At 38.2% G+C, this 17804-nt stretch overlaps 1 protein-coding gene across 1 annotated transcript in view; it reads left to right on the top strand.

Annotated features, from left to right (window-relative positions):
• The window catches only part of tenm3 (teneurin transmembrane protein 3), a 309711-nt gene that overhangs the window by 65544 nt on the left and 226363 nt on the right, over nucleotides 1-17804 (top strand). Inside the window, exons 2-3 of the mRNA XM_067442491.1 lie at nucleotides 9384-9710; nucleotides 15822-16100. Coding sequence (XP_067298592.1) covers nucleotides 9479-9710; nucleotides 15822-16100 — 511 coding nt within the window. The 5' untranslated portion in view covers nucleotides 9384-9478. The remainder of the gene's footprint in view (nucleotides 1-9383; nucleotides 9711-15821; nucleotides 16101-17804) is intronic.

Raw genomic sequence — 17804 nt, 5'->3', positions numbered from 1 at the left:
ATCTCAGCAACTGTTGACTACAGTGGGGTGGAAAAATACTACTAACATTCTTCCAAATATCTTCCTTCGTGTTCAGCAGAACAAAGGCATTTATGCAGGTTTGGAACAACTTGACGGTGAGTAAATGATAGAAATTCCATTTTGGGGTGGACGATCCATTTAAACCCATAAGAACCAATAAGGTTTGTTCTCATGTGTCAAACATGCACGGTTGAGCTTCTGTTTACCATATTTGTCACCTCTGCATTTGATGATATTATAAAAGCCTAACTAAAATCTGTTCATCATATAAAGCAATTACTCTTCTGAAGAAGACTTGTCTTAAACCACTTTTAAAATATTGAGAGTTAAAAAATAGGGTGATTAAATTACTTTTTGATTCTTTTTTGGGGGGGTGAATTAAATATTTAAATGCATTCAGTGAATATGGATACATTTTGACTAAAAGTAGGAACATTTAAATTATAATTACATTATATATTAAAACGAAGAAATATAACAACCAATACATAATAAATAAAATATGAAGTGACTAAATAAACAAAAATACAAAACTGTATTTTTAGGCAGCATATATAAGAGTAATTCACACACACTACTATATAAATAGAACTAATGTGCTATTTGTACTATAAGAATCAATTGTCTGAGTAATGCAAAGTTTTCGGACCTGTGACCCCACTGCATGCGGTGTAGCTGCGACTGAAGAGGGTTTAGTGTCTGTGTAGCTGTATGTTGTGTGTGAACGGATCAGTCTTCATCTGAATTATCTGTCAGTGCCACGCCATTCTTTTGTGTCTTGGGCAGCTGCCGCCGAAGACTCACCCCCCAACCTCACTAAAACCTGCTGACCGCCATTAACACACACACACACACACACACACACACACACACACACACAAATCTGCCATCTGGAAACAACTGGGACCCACTTGAAACACCCGACATAGATTTAGAGGAGCGGGGCTAATTTATAAGAGGCCTGTCCCGCCGGCTCAGGTTTCAGGTAGCACTCAACACTGCTGTCTTATATTCACACGTCCTCTGACTGACGTGTTCTGCTGCCTGCTCTGACATGCCGTAGACATTCACATAGACGCATTCGCTTAATGTAATAGATTACCTCAGGTGGTAAACATAATTCACTGAATCTGTCAAGTGAAAAAAATACATGACAGACCCCAAACCATCAGCATAAATGGTAACCAATAGCAACCAAGGTTAAAACAACACAGTCCCGCACTGTTCTACCTGTTTTGTAAGATCGAAGCATCTTTAGCTTTTGTCTCAAGGCTAAATTAAGTTGTTTTTTTTTTCCGTTTGTAATGTTCCAGAACAGTTTTCTGTCAGGTGTGTGTGTTTAAATGTGTCAGCGGTGGTCTAACTGAAGGCTGTTCATAATTAGAACTGCTAATGATGAAGTTTAGAGAACCGGCCTCTCCAATTTGGAGCTGGGTGGCATCATGTTGACCGCGGCAGCTCAAACTTACAGCCAATCACCACAAGGCAACATAAATCACAGAGAACAGAGAGACATATACGGGGGAGAGGGTAAACACTTCCAGCTGAAAGCATTTGGGTGCTATTTGTTGAGAGGAATGATGTCGTTTATATTGGGTGATCAGCGATGTTTAACAGACCGGCGCTCTATTTCATTTTCTCTCAGTCTCGCACTCATCCCTCTTCATTCTTTTCTCTTTTTCCTCCCACACACATACACACACACACACTGCCTAAACAGTCTTTCATCCCTCTGCATGTTCTCTCTCTCTCTCTCAGAGATAGAGATGGGCCAGAACTCTGTCTTCCTGCACATTTGGCGTGGAGCATTTTGACACAGGGCGCTGTGGAAGAGTGACACAAGGAGCCGTGCTGTGACTCGCTTTTGACTGTTTCTGAAAGCGCAGAGTGACAACCATTTGAACTGAAACATTTTAATGATGAGGCAGAGACAGCGGCGGAAAAAATGTGAAAGAAAAGTCGTGCCACGTTCAGGAGTTACGGCAAATCCTGCTTTGATGCCACCAGGCCGCTGCATATTATCTCTGACCGTTCTTCAGTAAGCAGAGCTTTCATTCCGGCCAGCTGGAAATGAAGTCTCTGGCTACTTTTCTCTGGGCCGCTCCCCTCCATACCTCCACAGTTCCGGTGATTATGTAGCCTCGGCGAGCGGCCGCTCGGCTGCAACATCTTGCGAAAGTTTCAATTTCACACCATGTTCAGCCGCATAGAACCCTCCTATTCCACATGGACCCTATGTCAACCCCTGTAAAATCCACCCCCCGCACCCACCCCCGACCTACCTTAAAACGTTTCCTTTTTTTTCACATCGATAGCTCCTCTGTTTCCAATTTTACCAGCCCTCACTGTCAGAGTCTGGGTGTTCTGCTGGGTGAAAATCTCTCTCTCTCTCTCTCTCTCTCCTCTCTCTCTCTCTCTCTCTCTCTCTCTCTCTCTCTCTCTCTCTCTCTCTCTCTCTCTCTCTCTCTCTCTCTCTCTCTCTCTCTCTCTCTCTCTCACTCTCTCACTTTCTCGCCCTCTGTCTTTCACACCCTTTCTTTCTGTTTCTTTCCAACTTTTCAGTGCGAGTGTGTCTGATGAGCTCAAGCTGTTGAGTCTGCCTCTTAACAGATCGCAGATTATTAGCATGTGGCCTAAATGTCTTGCTCCCACAGTTAAACCACTCTACTGATGGAGATAATTATTACAACTATACACACAGTAACACACCCATCTCTCTAAATACTTTGCTCTCTCCCTCCATGTTAGGGTAACATTCTCTGTGCTCTGCGATTAACCATTTGATGCATGATATCAGTCTTTAAAAGCTGTCTTTATCCGTTCAAGATGTGAACGAGCGACCTTTTACTCGACTGTTATTCTTTTCGTTTGGTTAAATGGAAGTACAGAAAATGCTTTTGAGGTAGAGTTGTAGTGAACAGGAAGTAGAGAAAAGTGCTGTTTGGGACAGACCGGCCAGGTCAGCTGTACCCACACTGAGCTCGGGTCAATGCGATCGCTGGAGTGATTGGGAAATTGCACGCTGCACTTTCGGACATTTGCTGCAGAGCGTTTCATGTTTTAGAGTGTGCTGTTTACAGCCCTCATATTCTCCAAAGCTCTTCTCCCTGACTTTGATGGTCAGCGGCTCATCACACACACACACACACACTTTTTGCACAGGTAGTAATTCACGCTCACAAATTCTCATATTGAGAGTGAGCATACTGCTTTAATCTAAAAAAATGTAATTGTGTTTCCTATTAACATTTTTAATTTCAAATACAGCTTCTACGGTATATAATCAATCTTTGATTTCTTTCTTTCTTGGGTTTAACTATTTAGAACAAAAGTAGACTTGTTCAATTGATATCTTTAGCTCTTTTTGAAGGATGAAAAGAAAAAAAAGAAGAAGAAAAAACGATAATAAAAGGACATTTTATTATTATTTTGAAGTAAAAGGGAAATTATATAATATAATAATTTATGCGTCAAGGGTTTAATTACATTTACATGTATCTATTTACTTTCTTTGATCAGCACAATTTGCAAGTCTATGTATGTTTCAAACACAAAAAGGCCGACTTATGCCATTTCATGAACATTAGTTGAACAATATGTAATTGCTCTGACATTTTCAACTTATTTTTTCTATTTTTAATCAGCTGTCTAAGAGAACAAAAACAACTGATGCTTTACCTCAAATACCTTTAATTCTAGCACCTTTATATTAAGACTTTTACATTTGTCGTAAGCACTGAGTGTAAGAGAGAGCGAGAAAGAGAAATCTTTTTCCTGATGTCTGAGGTCAGATAAGCAGTTTTAGTCGTGTCCAGTTCAGCCCAACAAAACTCCTCAACAGAGCAGTCTTGAAAGAGGAAAGAAGTAACAAGACAAAGGGGAAAAGAGCAGAATTGTTTAGGCAGGTAATCCCTTGCTGTAGGAAAATGGATCACTTCCATTCCGAACCTGATTCATTCCCTCCTTTAGTGTCTCCTGTCCATTCCTCCCTTTCTTCTTCTTTAATTCCACGCTCCTTTCATCTCACCATTTCAAATAGTCATAGGAAAGATTAACGGCGGGAGGGAAAAGCTGCTTTTTTGATGATGGCATTTGTGGGATAAACAAAAGATCTCAACAGCAGCTAACACTAAACTTTTTTCGTTCCTTTGATCCCAATTTACAGAGTTGCTTGTCTTTATTTTCCTCTCTCTTTCACTCACTCTCTCACTTTTCTTTCATACAGAACTCTTAACTTTTATATTGGATACAGTTGTGCTGGTCTGGCTTGTTTTTCTTCTCTTTTTAAGCTTTCATATCATACAAGCTGGCAAAACATAAACCTACACCCCTACCACTGGCCAAAAAAGGAGAAAGATGGAGGGAAGAAATTCTCATAAAAGTGGAAATGCCCAGATGATGTTTCCAAGCTGTTGAGTATGATGGGAGTTCTGGCAATGTTACGGAAAAGGAATATTTTTTCCCCAGTTCATTTTAGTTGCTTTTTAACCTTCCGAATGAAGTCATCTTCAAGTGTGCTCAGCCGGTAATTTAGCTGGCTTTCTCACTGATCATTTCTTGATTTTCCATTCTCTCTTCCTGGCTGTTGTGATAAGGATATTAACCTGTGCATTGAGACAAAAAACAAAAAATGGAAATTTTCAAATTAAAGTTATGCAAAAGCCTTGTTTTTTGAATATAACGTTTCAATAATGTAAATCAGCGATAAAATCTGACAGCAGTGGAATCTTTTAAAATGTATTTATGTTTTTATTTTTCAAGCTCGTCTTACACGGTAAACATGATTTTCCGAAGTTGTAAATGAAACAGATTTTTGGAGTATGTTCTACTTCATAAAAATGTAATTCAATGCGTTACTTGCCATTATTTTATAATTACTTGTAGAATGTAATAGCGGTTTGAGTAAAAATTATTTCACCCAGTCACCCAGTTTTTTTTTTTTTTTTTTTCAGTGTTGACAAAGTGACTAGCAATATTGTCTAAAATTTATATATCATTACTATTGCAAAATACAGAAAGAAAGAAATAAGATTAAAAAAATATATAATAATAAAAGGATATAGTTATATTTTAAATAAATCTTGTTTTAAGGCTGGTCCGCATTTTTTGAGTAAACAAATGTGTCTAATTTAAAGTTTTACTTCTTAAAGTTCTTCTTCTGTTGCTACAGTCGCCATATTGTGTCTTACAATTCATTACTGGTCTCTCTCATGCTAATCCTCACACTGTCGGATCCCGTGCATGACACACACACACACACAGAAATACACAGGGACCAACACACAGGTCACCTGGCACTGGGTAAGGTCGTTTATGAAGCCGGCAGGGACATGCGCAAACATACAGAAACACAAACTCGCACATGTGAAAACTGCATATTCATCTTTGGTCGTAACAGGTTTGAGCTGAAATCCCCACGTTGAGCCAAGTGTTACTTTTCCGCTTGACTTGATTCCTGCATCCTCTCTCACGGACAAGCACACACAGGCACACACACAAAACACACACATACTCTTTTAACGCAGAGTGACTCATTATACAAACACACAAAGACGTCGGTACACTGATTAATGCTGCTTCTTATGCGATTCACAGGGCTCACAGTCTGGTGGTTGTTTAAAACTGTTGCAGGGGAAATTGTGGACTGTCGTACTGTGTTTGTTTAAATAGTAATAGAGATCAGAGATATAAAACGAAGGGAGAAAACACTTCAGCTGCAGCCATTGTCACTTCTTGAGGAGGACTTTTTTTATTAACATACAAAAAAGGACAGCGACAGTTGTAGATTTTCAGGTTCATTTGGTTGAGTCTTGTCCCCTCTAGCTGTCTGGAGGTCTCTGTTCCCACAAACCAGGAAAATTCTGATTTCATCCATGCTGTGAGCCATCGTTAATGCTCTTTATCGTAAATAAATGTTGCCCCACAATAACGTTTCCATGTCGGACGCTCAGCATGGGCCCTCTCTATGAAGGGAAATAATGTAATGTAAATATTACGAGATACTGCTCATCTAATTTGTTAGAAGACATGCTTCAGCATATTTTTTCCTATGGTTCCAAATCAAATACGTTTAAATAAATTAAAAAAATAAATAAATAAATAAAAAAACTGTATATGTTGTATTTGTTTTTCTTGGATAAGTATTATTATTATTAAAATAACTCTGGCTTATCTGTGCAGGACAGTAGTGCTGATGTGTGCACTGAAGCATGGCATACTAATATATCCTCATTGATAATTTAACATATTCACTCTGTCTGACTGCAAACGTAAACGATCCTTCAGACTCCCATGCCAATGCAATGCTCAAATTACCTCAAGAAACCTCTTGTAACATTTTGCCATATTAGTGATGTCAGTGTTTTCCTATTTAAGGCTTGATGCTAGTCATTGAACCGCAGCAATTTTTAATTAAGAATTTAATTACCAATAATGCAGTTGATCAGCTGCTTCTAATTCATTTATGAATACAGAGAAGAATCAGATAATTATGGTGCACATATTCATAATAGACAAAAGTGTTCTTTGTTAAGTCAGCTGATTAGAAAATATATTTAGCCATTTATCATTTTGTTCATAGTGGGGGGGAGGTTATCCACAAAAAAACTCAAATCTAATTATTGAACTGGTTTAAGAATAAGCACACTTATTGTACTTTTGATTTTATATTTAACAACACAATAAATTGTTTTATACATTTCCATATAGGTGCCAAAGGCTCTAATAAACATTTCTGAAAGTTTGGTGGTTATGATGGTGGTGAGAAGATAAATGGTTAATAAAAACCTGAACTTCTAACAATGTAACTCATACTGCTGTGACATCAGCATATGGGCCTGACGTACAGCATCAATGCTAGATCAAAGATGTTCATGCCCATTTTCAGTGCGAACCAATAAGAGCGCTCATCTGGGACAGAAGCACCTTAGAACGTTCTTTGCCTTTTCAGTCAGCAACAGAGCACTCACACACACACACGCTCAAACACACTTAAGAGACATTATGATTACCCCTCTAATATGCCTTTCAACCTTCTCTTTCTTACTTTCTCACTCTCTCTGCTGTCTGACACATCAACGTCGAAAATAGAATTAAGCAACAGCAATTTTTGCCTAGTAAAACATCCAAACCCCTCTGCATCGGGACTCCTCAAATCTCCTGTCCTCTAACACGTCCATATGGGGAATCTTTTTTTAAATCATCTACGCGCGCCGCATACACAAAAATCAAGAGCACCGTCTCCGGGAGAGAGTGGATGAAAGAAAAAATATGTTTGAGCATGAAAAGCAAAGCATGCATGTTGGGAGGGCTCCAAAAGAGGGCCAGCCAAGAAAGAAATTAAAGTACAGCGATTATCTGGACCCAAAATTAGAAGCAGAGGGTTTTGGACTAATAAACATTTGAAACGCACCCCAGGGCCCTCACCATCATTTATTACTCCAACATCTCCCATTAATGTGCTTCTCTTTTTTTTCATTTTTTTTCTCATCGATTCCCAGGATGTTTTAGGTAGATTTTATTAATTCTTGCTGGCAGGGTTTAATGAAAGGTTGTTGGTTATTTTATTATTTTTTTCCTCTTCCTTTCCCAATCCCTTCCGCTTTGGATGTACTGATCCGGTGTTTTATTTCTGTCTTCTAATGACTGTATCATTGTTATCAGTAGCTCTTGCCGTATCACAGGCCGACAAAGAGCGGTCATCAATTAACTGACACCACCCCCACCGAAGTGTCCCATTCTGACCTCTCAGCACTGCTCTTAAGCTTATCAACTCCCAAAACAAATCACCCCCTTAGTCTCTTTCACATACACAGATTAGCATACTGTACGTTTACACAACTAATGTGGTTAACTGATATTACCAAATGGAACATTTTATGTAATTTGCCATACATTAATTAAAACCAATAACATGTATTACCCTTGTGCATCAATTAAAATAAGTTACACACAGGTCATAAAAAACTGTAATAAAAATATGACTATTGGGAGCGAAGACTTTAGTTTGTTCTCATTGACCCTTGGCAGATTATTGTTTTTATGGATTAAAAAAAAAAGTCAAAAAAGTTTAAAAAATGAAAAATAGTTAGTTATAGAGGTTTAATTTTATGAAAATTATTTATGAATAATATTTTATATAAAATATATATTTTATGGAAATCAGAGCCATAAATAAAAATGAAATAAAAAAAACAGCGTTGTTCCAAATTTGAGGTTGATGTCTCAAAAAATGAGTGTTCAGTAAGATTTTGTTTGGGTGCAGTGCCAACTTTTCCCCATTAGATGCCAGCAAAACACCACTGGTGCACACAGCGGTTGGATTGGTTATTTGCCATTGAGTGTTCTCCCTCAAATATTACAACACACAGAATATTACTCAAATATTACATCCACACATGCACACACAATTACCTAGACACCACACTCTGACATTGCCATTTTAATGGGTTCCATGGGGACATTTTTGTCCAAAAGGTAACGAGAGGAAGAATTTTGTGTACCTAGTGCAAAATTTATTTTTTAACTCAAATAGTAAAATTCCAATAAAAATACATACCTGTGCCAAAACAAAATACAATTATTCGTCATAACAACAAAATAAAATTAAAATAATAATAATTAACTGACAAAGACAAAAATGTCCATAAGGATGCACAAGGGTTAATATTTGTCTGGATATTTATGACAATGTTCAAAAAATGTGAAAATGTCAGATTTTATTTAATTATTTATCTTTTTATTGAAAGAAAGGGATGCTTTTATGCAGCAAGGATGCATTTGATTGATTTTTAAAAAGTGACCGTAAAGAAAAAAAAATTATGTTACAAAATGTCAAAATGTTTTGAACTTTCTATTCATCAAATCAGCACAATAGAATGATTTCTGAAGGATCGTTTGCCATTGAAGACTGCTGTGATGGCTGCACAAAAAAGGGGGACAAAAGCCAGACCAGTTGTGCCATCAAAGGAAAAGATTACATTTTAAAATGTATTGATGAATAGAATACAAAATAAATAGAAGTATTTATAAGTATAAAAAGTTAGTTTTAATTGTAATATATTAATGTTTTACTTCAAATAAATGCAGTCTTGGTGAACATAAAAGACTTAAAAAGTTAAAAAGATAAAAAAGAAATTACATTCAAAAGGATGGACTTTTGTACAAAAACAAACACACAGGCTGAGGGAAACACTCTCACGCTGTCCTCATGCCGTCTCCCGACAGTCCAGAAGGTGGAAAGGATTTGTGAATCCTGGGAAGATTAAGTGTACAGCTTAATGCTGTGTGACCACTAGTTTACACTTTTTTTTAATTCTTCTTTATCTCCCTCCCTCTCTCTCCCATGTTCTTTCACTCTCCAGGTAGACAACAGTAAGCTCACAGTCGGGCGGAGCCTGTGGCGAGCGAGCGCTCCGATTGGTTGCCGCGTTGCGTTACACCGCGTCATGCGGGCAGGATGGATGTGAAAGAACGCAGGCCCTACTGCTCACTAACCAAGAGCAGGAGAGAGAAAGAGCGCCGCTACACGGGCTCATCCGGTGACAGCGAGGACTGCCGCGTGCCCACCCAGAAGTCTTACAGCTCCAGCGAGACGCTCAAGGCCTTCGACCACGACTCCTCACGTCTCCTGTACGGAGGCCACGTCAAAGAGATGGTCCACCGAGAGGCAGATGAGTACAGCCGCCAAGGTGAGTCACCTGCACCTGTCATACCTCAGAGATGCAGAACAAATCCATTGTGACTTCACACAGTACAGAGGTCACGTGTCATACAGCTTTAGAGTGAAAAACGAGTACCAACATTTGCCTTGAAATATGCCATGAATGGCTTTCGAATGGATCACATTCAAATAATAATATATGGGATGTGCAACCATAATTATACATAATTAGAGGAAATTAAGTTTGGTTTGGCACGACCGCACGCTTTCCCTGAGAAAACATTTACTTACGTTTGATTGAAAAATGAAGCAGATTCAAAACAGATTAGACAGATTTACGGACACAAACTTGCTCTGCTACTTGTCTAGCCGACAGAGCGAAGAAATAAAGCATTTCCTCTGATTAGCGCAATCCAAACCCCTCGACCGAGCCTCTCATTTTCAGATCCGAAGTTTCTGTTATAACGTATGCCCATGTGTCCCATTGGCAATAATGAATGGCACCATAAAAAACATAAACGGCATTATTGCGCTGTTCTGAAGTTCGCAGTGTGCCCTGCTCGACCACAGTTTTATTACTAATTACGAGCGCAGAGGGTCCGCAAGCATTCGCACAGCCACACTTATAAACTCCTTCACATTCATTGAGTTCTTTATTCTTTTTTGTGTTGTTGTTTGTTTCTTCTGCATGTAAGGCTTCATCAAAATATACAGCAGTAAAGGTGAGTTTAAGCCCAAATGTAGATTTGGGTCAAATGTTGTTGTTTTGTTCCCCTAGGTGTTGTGATTGTCTGCGTTAGCGCTGTGTGTTTGTGTGCCCTTAACGTAAGTGTTGTGTTAAGCTGAAGGTCAGCCTAGCTGTTATCAGTCACTGGAGTGCTAGAGGCTCTGTCTGTTGAGTGTGTTTATTTTAGAAAGCACAGGAAGTGACACCAGATTACAGCAGGGGGTAAAGGAGCAGCCTGCCTCCAACCATTATGCAGGGTAGCCCACTCAATCGCACCGAGAGAGAGAGAGAGAGAGGGAGAGAGGGAGAGAGGGAGTAAAGGCGCTCACAGATGTAGCGCAGACACACCGTTGAGCTCTTGAGAGACTGCACTCCGGCCTCAACACGGTCTTCAACACTCTCCCCATAATCACCCTGCCGCAGACGTCACCTAACCCAGTCTCAAGCCCTAACCTTGGCACGCAACAGCATTCGTCATGAAACTAATTCCTCCCGTGTGATATATTTTTAGCCTTTAGACCATTGCAAAAAGCTATACCTAGATAATTAATTTGCGGAATAGAAAGGACCAGGCAGGCGAACTGAAATTGTTAATTAGCCATTACACAACAATGGCAGATTGGAATTACTGAGATCTGAAATAATGTAGCCTTGCTGGGAAGTGCTGCCGCTCAGTTCCATTACAAAGTTCCATAAAGGTCATTACCAGTTCATTGATTGCTTTCAAACTCAAATTAACACTTCATAAATATTTGAGCAGAAAAGCCATAATTGCTCAATTATCTTATCCTGTACAATTTCATCTACACTAATTGGTGTTCATTTGGAATTTATATGGTTTTAATTGAACTTCGGTGGAACCCCCGATTATTTCTGTAGTTAATAGCCCTTATTAATTCCTGTTAATGCAGGGGATCAATGCTTTTCTTTTTCATTTCTTTCCCTTTTTATTGTCATCCTAATAAAATGCGGCAGTGATTGTTTTAACATGAAATGCTGTGGCTTAAAATAATTGTAGTCACTTACACATGAAAACTTGGTTAGGTTTCATTTTTAACATTCTCAGATACATTTAGAATATTTACTTTTTCATAATTTGCATGATTTATATGATTTAATCAAATTAAATGAATTGATTTGATTTAGCCAAGATAATATTTTAGTTATTTCTTCTTTTTCCTTTTTTTCTACAAAGAAATGCATTTAAAACATTTTGAAATCGTTTAAAAATGTTACGCTGCGTCCTTTGAAGAGTCGTAACCATTAAAAATTACGAGGATCTGCTTGCAAACGACTAAATAAATGATCCGTTTAAAGACCAATATATTTCCGCAATATATGGTCTCAGTAAATGCGAGGAAAGTTTTTTTTTTTTTTTTTGGCACTGCGGTTTTTCAGGCCTCAGTGTTTTTGGAGCCGTGCACACCTATCACCATGGCAGATAAGCTTCCTCCATGGAATGCAGTCTGCTCCACAGACTAATTCTACAGAATACAGAGTTTGGAAATCATTGGACATCAGACAAAAAGAACGAGGAATGAATTATAAGTCGTAGCGGCTGTTAAGTTGAAAGTTCACACTGTCTAACGTGAAGATACATTTTAAGGTTGTGATTTAATAAACAGTAAATTAATCTGTTTTATTATTTTTAAATGGCATGGATTGATTTGTTTGACGTTTTAGCCATGTTTAGCTTTTTCCTTAGCTGTTTTCTTTGCTTTTTAAATGTTTTTTCTTTCTTTTTTCTTTAGAAAGCATGTGTTTTGAATTAATTATTCTTATATTCATTATAATTATATTGTCTATTTATTCATTATAATTAATTTGTAGAAGTGATTAAAGATGTTCTTCAGCATTTGTTTTTCATATTTTAGCACAACGGCAAATTATTGGTTACTTTTTCCTATTAAATTTTGTTTAAGTTGATTACTCAGTTAGTTAGATAATTGTTATTCACTTTGTTTGTTCTTTGAATTCATTTCATCCTTATTTTTAAATTATTCTTAGTTGTAGAATGAATATATTTTAATTGCAGTTAAAATACATTTTAAGTTACCTATAAAATAAATGGATATGATGATGATGATGATATGTGCACATATATTATTAAAATAGTGTATTTTAATATTTATTATTGTATGAATCATGTTTCCTAATTATATATTTTGTTTCTTATCTTATTTTGTTTTAATTTTGTTTTGAGGTTATAATAGAATATATAATGTATAGAATACAATATATTCCCCCAAACAGCTCTGGAAAACTAAGAGACCACTTAACATTGATTTCTCTGTATTTTCATATGAACGTAGTAGTCTGAATTTTTTTTTTTTTTTTTTTTTTGAGGTAGTGTAGTCATCTTGCCTTTGAAGTCAGATATTAACAGCCTAGAGACATTTATGAAATCATCATCCAGATTTAAAGTGCTAAAAGTACCAATCCGACTGCTAATGCACTATGACATGATAAACCTGTCTCCTTGTCTTTGCACATATCCCCTTACAGTCTATATTTGTGTTTCTGCCCGTCCAAAAGTACTACTCAAAAGTAATTACATTTTAATTTCTAAATCATCTAATGATTGGACATCTGAAGACAGCAGCATGCTAGAATTATATTTTTTTTAATTCTCTCACCCCCATAAATGGTGCAAACTACAGGAAGTCTCACTATAAATAATATGACAGAAAATCAGATGTATTTCATGATTCTGGCTGTGCCAACTTAACACAGATATAAATAATCTTTTATTTTAGTGGCGGTTTTCTCTTAGTTTGAGACTTTGCACAGCCCAAGAGACTGCAGTCAGTTCATTAAAACATTTTTAAAGAGCGTGTAAACGGCTGTTTAGACGTGTTGCCGCGGTGTTCCCTCTCACGGCTAATTGCTCCCGTTTATCTGCATCCTTCCAAAATACATGTAGAAGGTGCACAGAGAAAACATCATCAGTCTCACTGTGAAACGTGTTTTTCAAGCTCATTTGCAAGCTCTCTTAGCACAACTAGGGCTGCCAGGGAACATACGTTGTGCTACAGGATAACAATTAGTCAAGTGACTGCCCACCGTTCTCAGCGAAAAGAGTTTCTATCTGTATTTTAACAAATACATATCAAAAACAGGTGAAGGAATTAACATCCTGTTATGACAGCCCCATGCTTGTTATTCTGTTATCCTTTATCTTTTGAGTTGTAGCCTTGAGTTGTTACATACCCACAATTTTGTCCTGCAGTGCTGCCTAGCACTTTTTTTTTTTTTTTCATTTATTTGCTTTCACGGGGTGAGCTGGTATATATGTCATAGTCATTCAGCTGAAAAGAAATTCTGGTAACTTGGGGGTATATCTGTGGTTCCAAATACCTATCAGAACTCACATTTGCAGTACATTGTGGGTCTTCAGGGAACAGACTGCTAAGTCTGCGGATATTTGACTGTCTGATGAGACTTGATAGTCTCTTTGCTCCACACATGGGGTGTTAGCTTGCCGTGTGTGTGTGTGTGTGTGTGTGTGTGTGTGTGTGTGTGTGTGTGTGTGTGTGTGTGTGTGTGTGTGTGTGTGTGTGTGTGTGTGTGTGTGTGCATGTGTGCTTGCGTGCGTGTGTGTGTGTTGTTTACAGAAGCTTTCCTTTCTGTCTGACTTTTGGGTCAGTTGATACAATCTCCAATGCCAAAACAGAGACAAAAAGATAGATTGTGCTATCTATTTACACCTTTATTTTCCTTTTCTTTTTCCCTTTCTTTAGAGCTGTGGATCTTTTCATTGCTCGACACTCCCCAAATGGCTCCCCAGTTGCCAGCAAGGCCCATTTACCTGTCAGCTTGTGTTTTACCAACACTCTATGGGCTGCCCCTCCCCCCCCCCCACACACACACACATACACACAACACACACAAATAAATAAACGTGAAAGATACCACTCTGTACTTACAATGAGAACCACTTACCATGACGTTCAACCTGCAAGTGATATTGAGCCCTCTCAGGCTTTTCCCTGGTCCCTACAGTGAGAACATTTTTTATGTGCTCATATACTTACAGCTGTCTGTGTGTATATTATAAAGGAGCTTCTAGTGTCCAGGGAATTAGAGAATTCTAGTTTATTTTCGCATTGCTCTTGATTCTATAAGTGCAGAAGTAATCGCAGAAAACAGAAGTCAGACTTCAAAATAGAACATTAAATGGGTTCTTTTTAGTGTCTCTTTGATTGATTGTTTCCTCTGCTTAACTAGGGCATGTGGAAAATTTCTCAGTGTGTTTGAAACGGTTGCTGCATTATAAGTGTGTGTGCGTGTGTGTGTGTGTGTGTGTGCGCGTGCGTGTGTGTGTGTGCGCGCGCGTGTGTGTATGTATTTGTTTGTGACATATCAGGACACAAATGTGTATAATGACAGGGTATGACAGGTATTACAGGTGAGGGTGACTTATGAGAACATTACCCCATATCTTTATTTTTCAAGGCTTATAAATCATACAGAATGAGTTTTTTTTTTTTTTTTTTGAGAAAATAAAAATGCGCAGTTTCCTGTGATGGGTAGGTTTAAGGGTATGTGTAGTGTAAGTATATCAAAAAATATGATTTGTACAGTATAAAAACCATTATGTCTGTAGAACGTCCCCACAGTTCAAAAACGTGCGTGTGTGTGTGTGTGTATCAGAGCATTTTATTTCAATTATTTAGGTAATATGGACAATTATGAGTGCATTGACAAGGTGCTATTAGTAGTAGTATATCCATTATTATTTCCTTTTTATAGTATTTTATTAATTTGTTTAAACATTTTGGTAAAAACTGTAATATTGTGAAATATAACAATTTAAAATAGCTGTTTAGTATTTTAACATATTTTAAACTAATTCATTCTTGTGAAGATGCATTTAAGCAATCATTTTTGCTGAAAAATGATTTTTAAAAATGAGTTTAATATGTTGATGTGCTTCTCAAGAAACAATTTTTGCTGGGAACCATGATACATTTTCTCAGGATTCTTTGATGATTAGAAAGTTAAAAAAAAAATCATTTATTTGAAATGTAATTATTTTGTAAAAGTATAAATGTCGCTATTGTTGCTTTTGATCAATTTAATGAATCCTTGCTGAAGAAAAGTCTTAATTACCTAAAAAGAAAATCTTACCCCAAACTTTTGGTGTTACACAGACAGATCTTTTCGTTTTACTTTATTTTTTTTTCTGATAAACAAGCAAAATAACTGTCATAGCAGTTAAGCTCACATATTACATTGCGAACATTACATTCTTAAAAATGTTTTAAAAAATGATTCAGCTGCCAAATGTTTTATATTCTCTCCCATGACAGTGTACGCCAATGTTTATTCACATTTGGCACTTGCAGAATGTTCATAGAAGACCATGTGTGTAAATGTATGCTCAGTTTATTTATTTCATTTCTCTTACAGGACAAAACTTTAACCTGAGGCAGCTGGGAATATGTGAACCAGCCACGCGCCGTGGCCTGGCCTTCTGTGCAGAGATGGGCCTCCCCCACCGCGGCTACTCTGTTGGTGCAGGCTCAGACGTGGACACTGAGAACGAGGGGGTGATGTCACCGGAACGTGCCATGCGCCTCTGGGGCAGGGGTGTGAAGTCTGGACGCAACTCCTGCTTGTCCAGCCGCTCGAACTCAGCACTGACCCTGACTGACACGGAGCACGAGAACAAATCAGACAGTGAGAACGGTAAGTGGAGCCACACTAGGGCCATGTCCAGCCTTTTTAGTCAAGATTCAACTAACTAGATTTGGAGCATGGTAACTTCTATGTAGCTGGTCTGAGATTGGCATTAACTAGAGCAAGCTGGTAGACTGTCCAAATGGCCAGCTTGAACCTGCTAGAAATTACCTACCATGTTCCAAAACTTAAAATAGATTTCCCTATATAGATGACCCTATAAAAGGAAATATTTTAGAGATTATACATACTTCTCCTGTACAACATTATCATTATCCCACTCTTTTGACTCTTATCATGACTGGCCGCAGAGTCAATAACCATCAGAATAAAGTCAATATATCCGCATGCTCTCTTTCTCTTTAAAACCATAACCCCTGCTTCCTCGGCCCTGGGGGGACCCTCCAGCGGCCCAATCAAAGGTTCGTCTTTGTGTCGGGCGCTAGGAGACCTTACCTAGCCATCGTTGGAATGCTCCGCTCGCATGAGCGAACACACACAATGGCTGGTTAACAGGCCCCAGTGGTTTGAAGTGCAAATTTGATCATGCTTGAAACCTGGAGAAGTGATGGGAGCGACGATCTCTCTCTCTCTCTCTCTCTCTCTCTCTCTCTCTCTCTCTCTCTCTCTCCTCTCTCTCTCTCTCTCTCTCTCTCTCTCTCTCTCTCTCTCTCTCTCTCTCTCTCTCTCTCTCCTCTCTCTCTCTCTCTCTCTCTCTCTCTCTCTCTCTCTCTCTCTCCTTCTTATTCTTTGGTCCCGTCGTTCATTCCCACAAAGCAGCTGTGATGGTTCAAAGAATACTCAGGTGACAGGCTTCCTCTGGGCCTCCCCGCCACACTTCCGCTGCACTCTCCCAGAGCGAGGGCCTCGGCGGGGGGGGGGATGTCATCACGCCCTCACATGCTTTTTTGATTATATTTTTATTCACACTAAAATCCCTCAGATTTGTTTCTTGTTGTTCTTTTCAGGTCCAATTGAAAATGAAGTGGAGGTGTGGGGTTTTTACCCTCTCTCCTTTTTTTTTCATGAATTGAATTGAGAATTAAAGCTGCTGACGGTGAAGTATAGGACAGCCATTTTGAAGGAATGGGAAACTAAGCAAATAAAGAGCAAAATCATTCATTATCTTCCTAAGCACACATGCTCCTGTCATTTATTCTCATTTATTAATATTCCTTAGACTAACAGGTGTTGTGTGCAAATAACCTTTAAGAAGACCTTATCTAATCACTTTCATTAACACCTTTTGGCTTAATTAAGGAAAGCAAAATGCTGAGTGTGTAGGATTGTTATATTTGCTTCCATTATGCGATGAATGTGTGGGGCGACGCTCATATCTCATGATGACCAGAGCAATGAACGCACTCCTTAAGCGGGGAGCTTAAAATCCTGCTTATTTTATATTCACTTTTTTTTCCTAGACAATATTTTTGGAAAAGTGCCCTGTATGGATGGATGTACTATATGTATGTATATATCTCAGGTGCATATTGAAATTAAGAGAAGAAACTTGACTCTAGTTTATTCCAATAGAATTTAATGTTAGCATTTTGTTAAACTGAACATGCAATATTCTAACCCAGTGGTTTCAACCAGGGGCCCAGAAAATTTCCAGCAAATGGAGAGTTTTCAGGGATGCACCGATACCCCTTTTTTACTGATACTTTTATTATTTTGAGCTTGCTGATTGTGAGTTCCAAATACTTGTATTTT

The sequence above is a fragment of the Pseudorasbora parva genome, chromosome 4 (genome assembly GCF_024679245.1).
Source record: "Pseudorasbora parva isolate DD20220531a chromosome 4, ASM2467924v1, whole genome shotgun sequence".
Taxonomy (NCBI): domain Eukaryota; kingdom Metazoa; phylum Chordata; class Actinopteri; order Cypriniformes; family Gobionidae; genus Pseudorasbora; species Pseudorasbora parva.
This window is presented reverse-complemented; position numbering and strand designations above follow the sequence as displayed.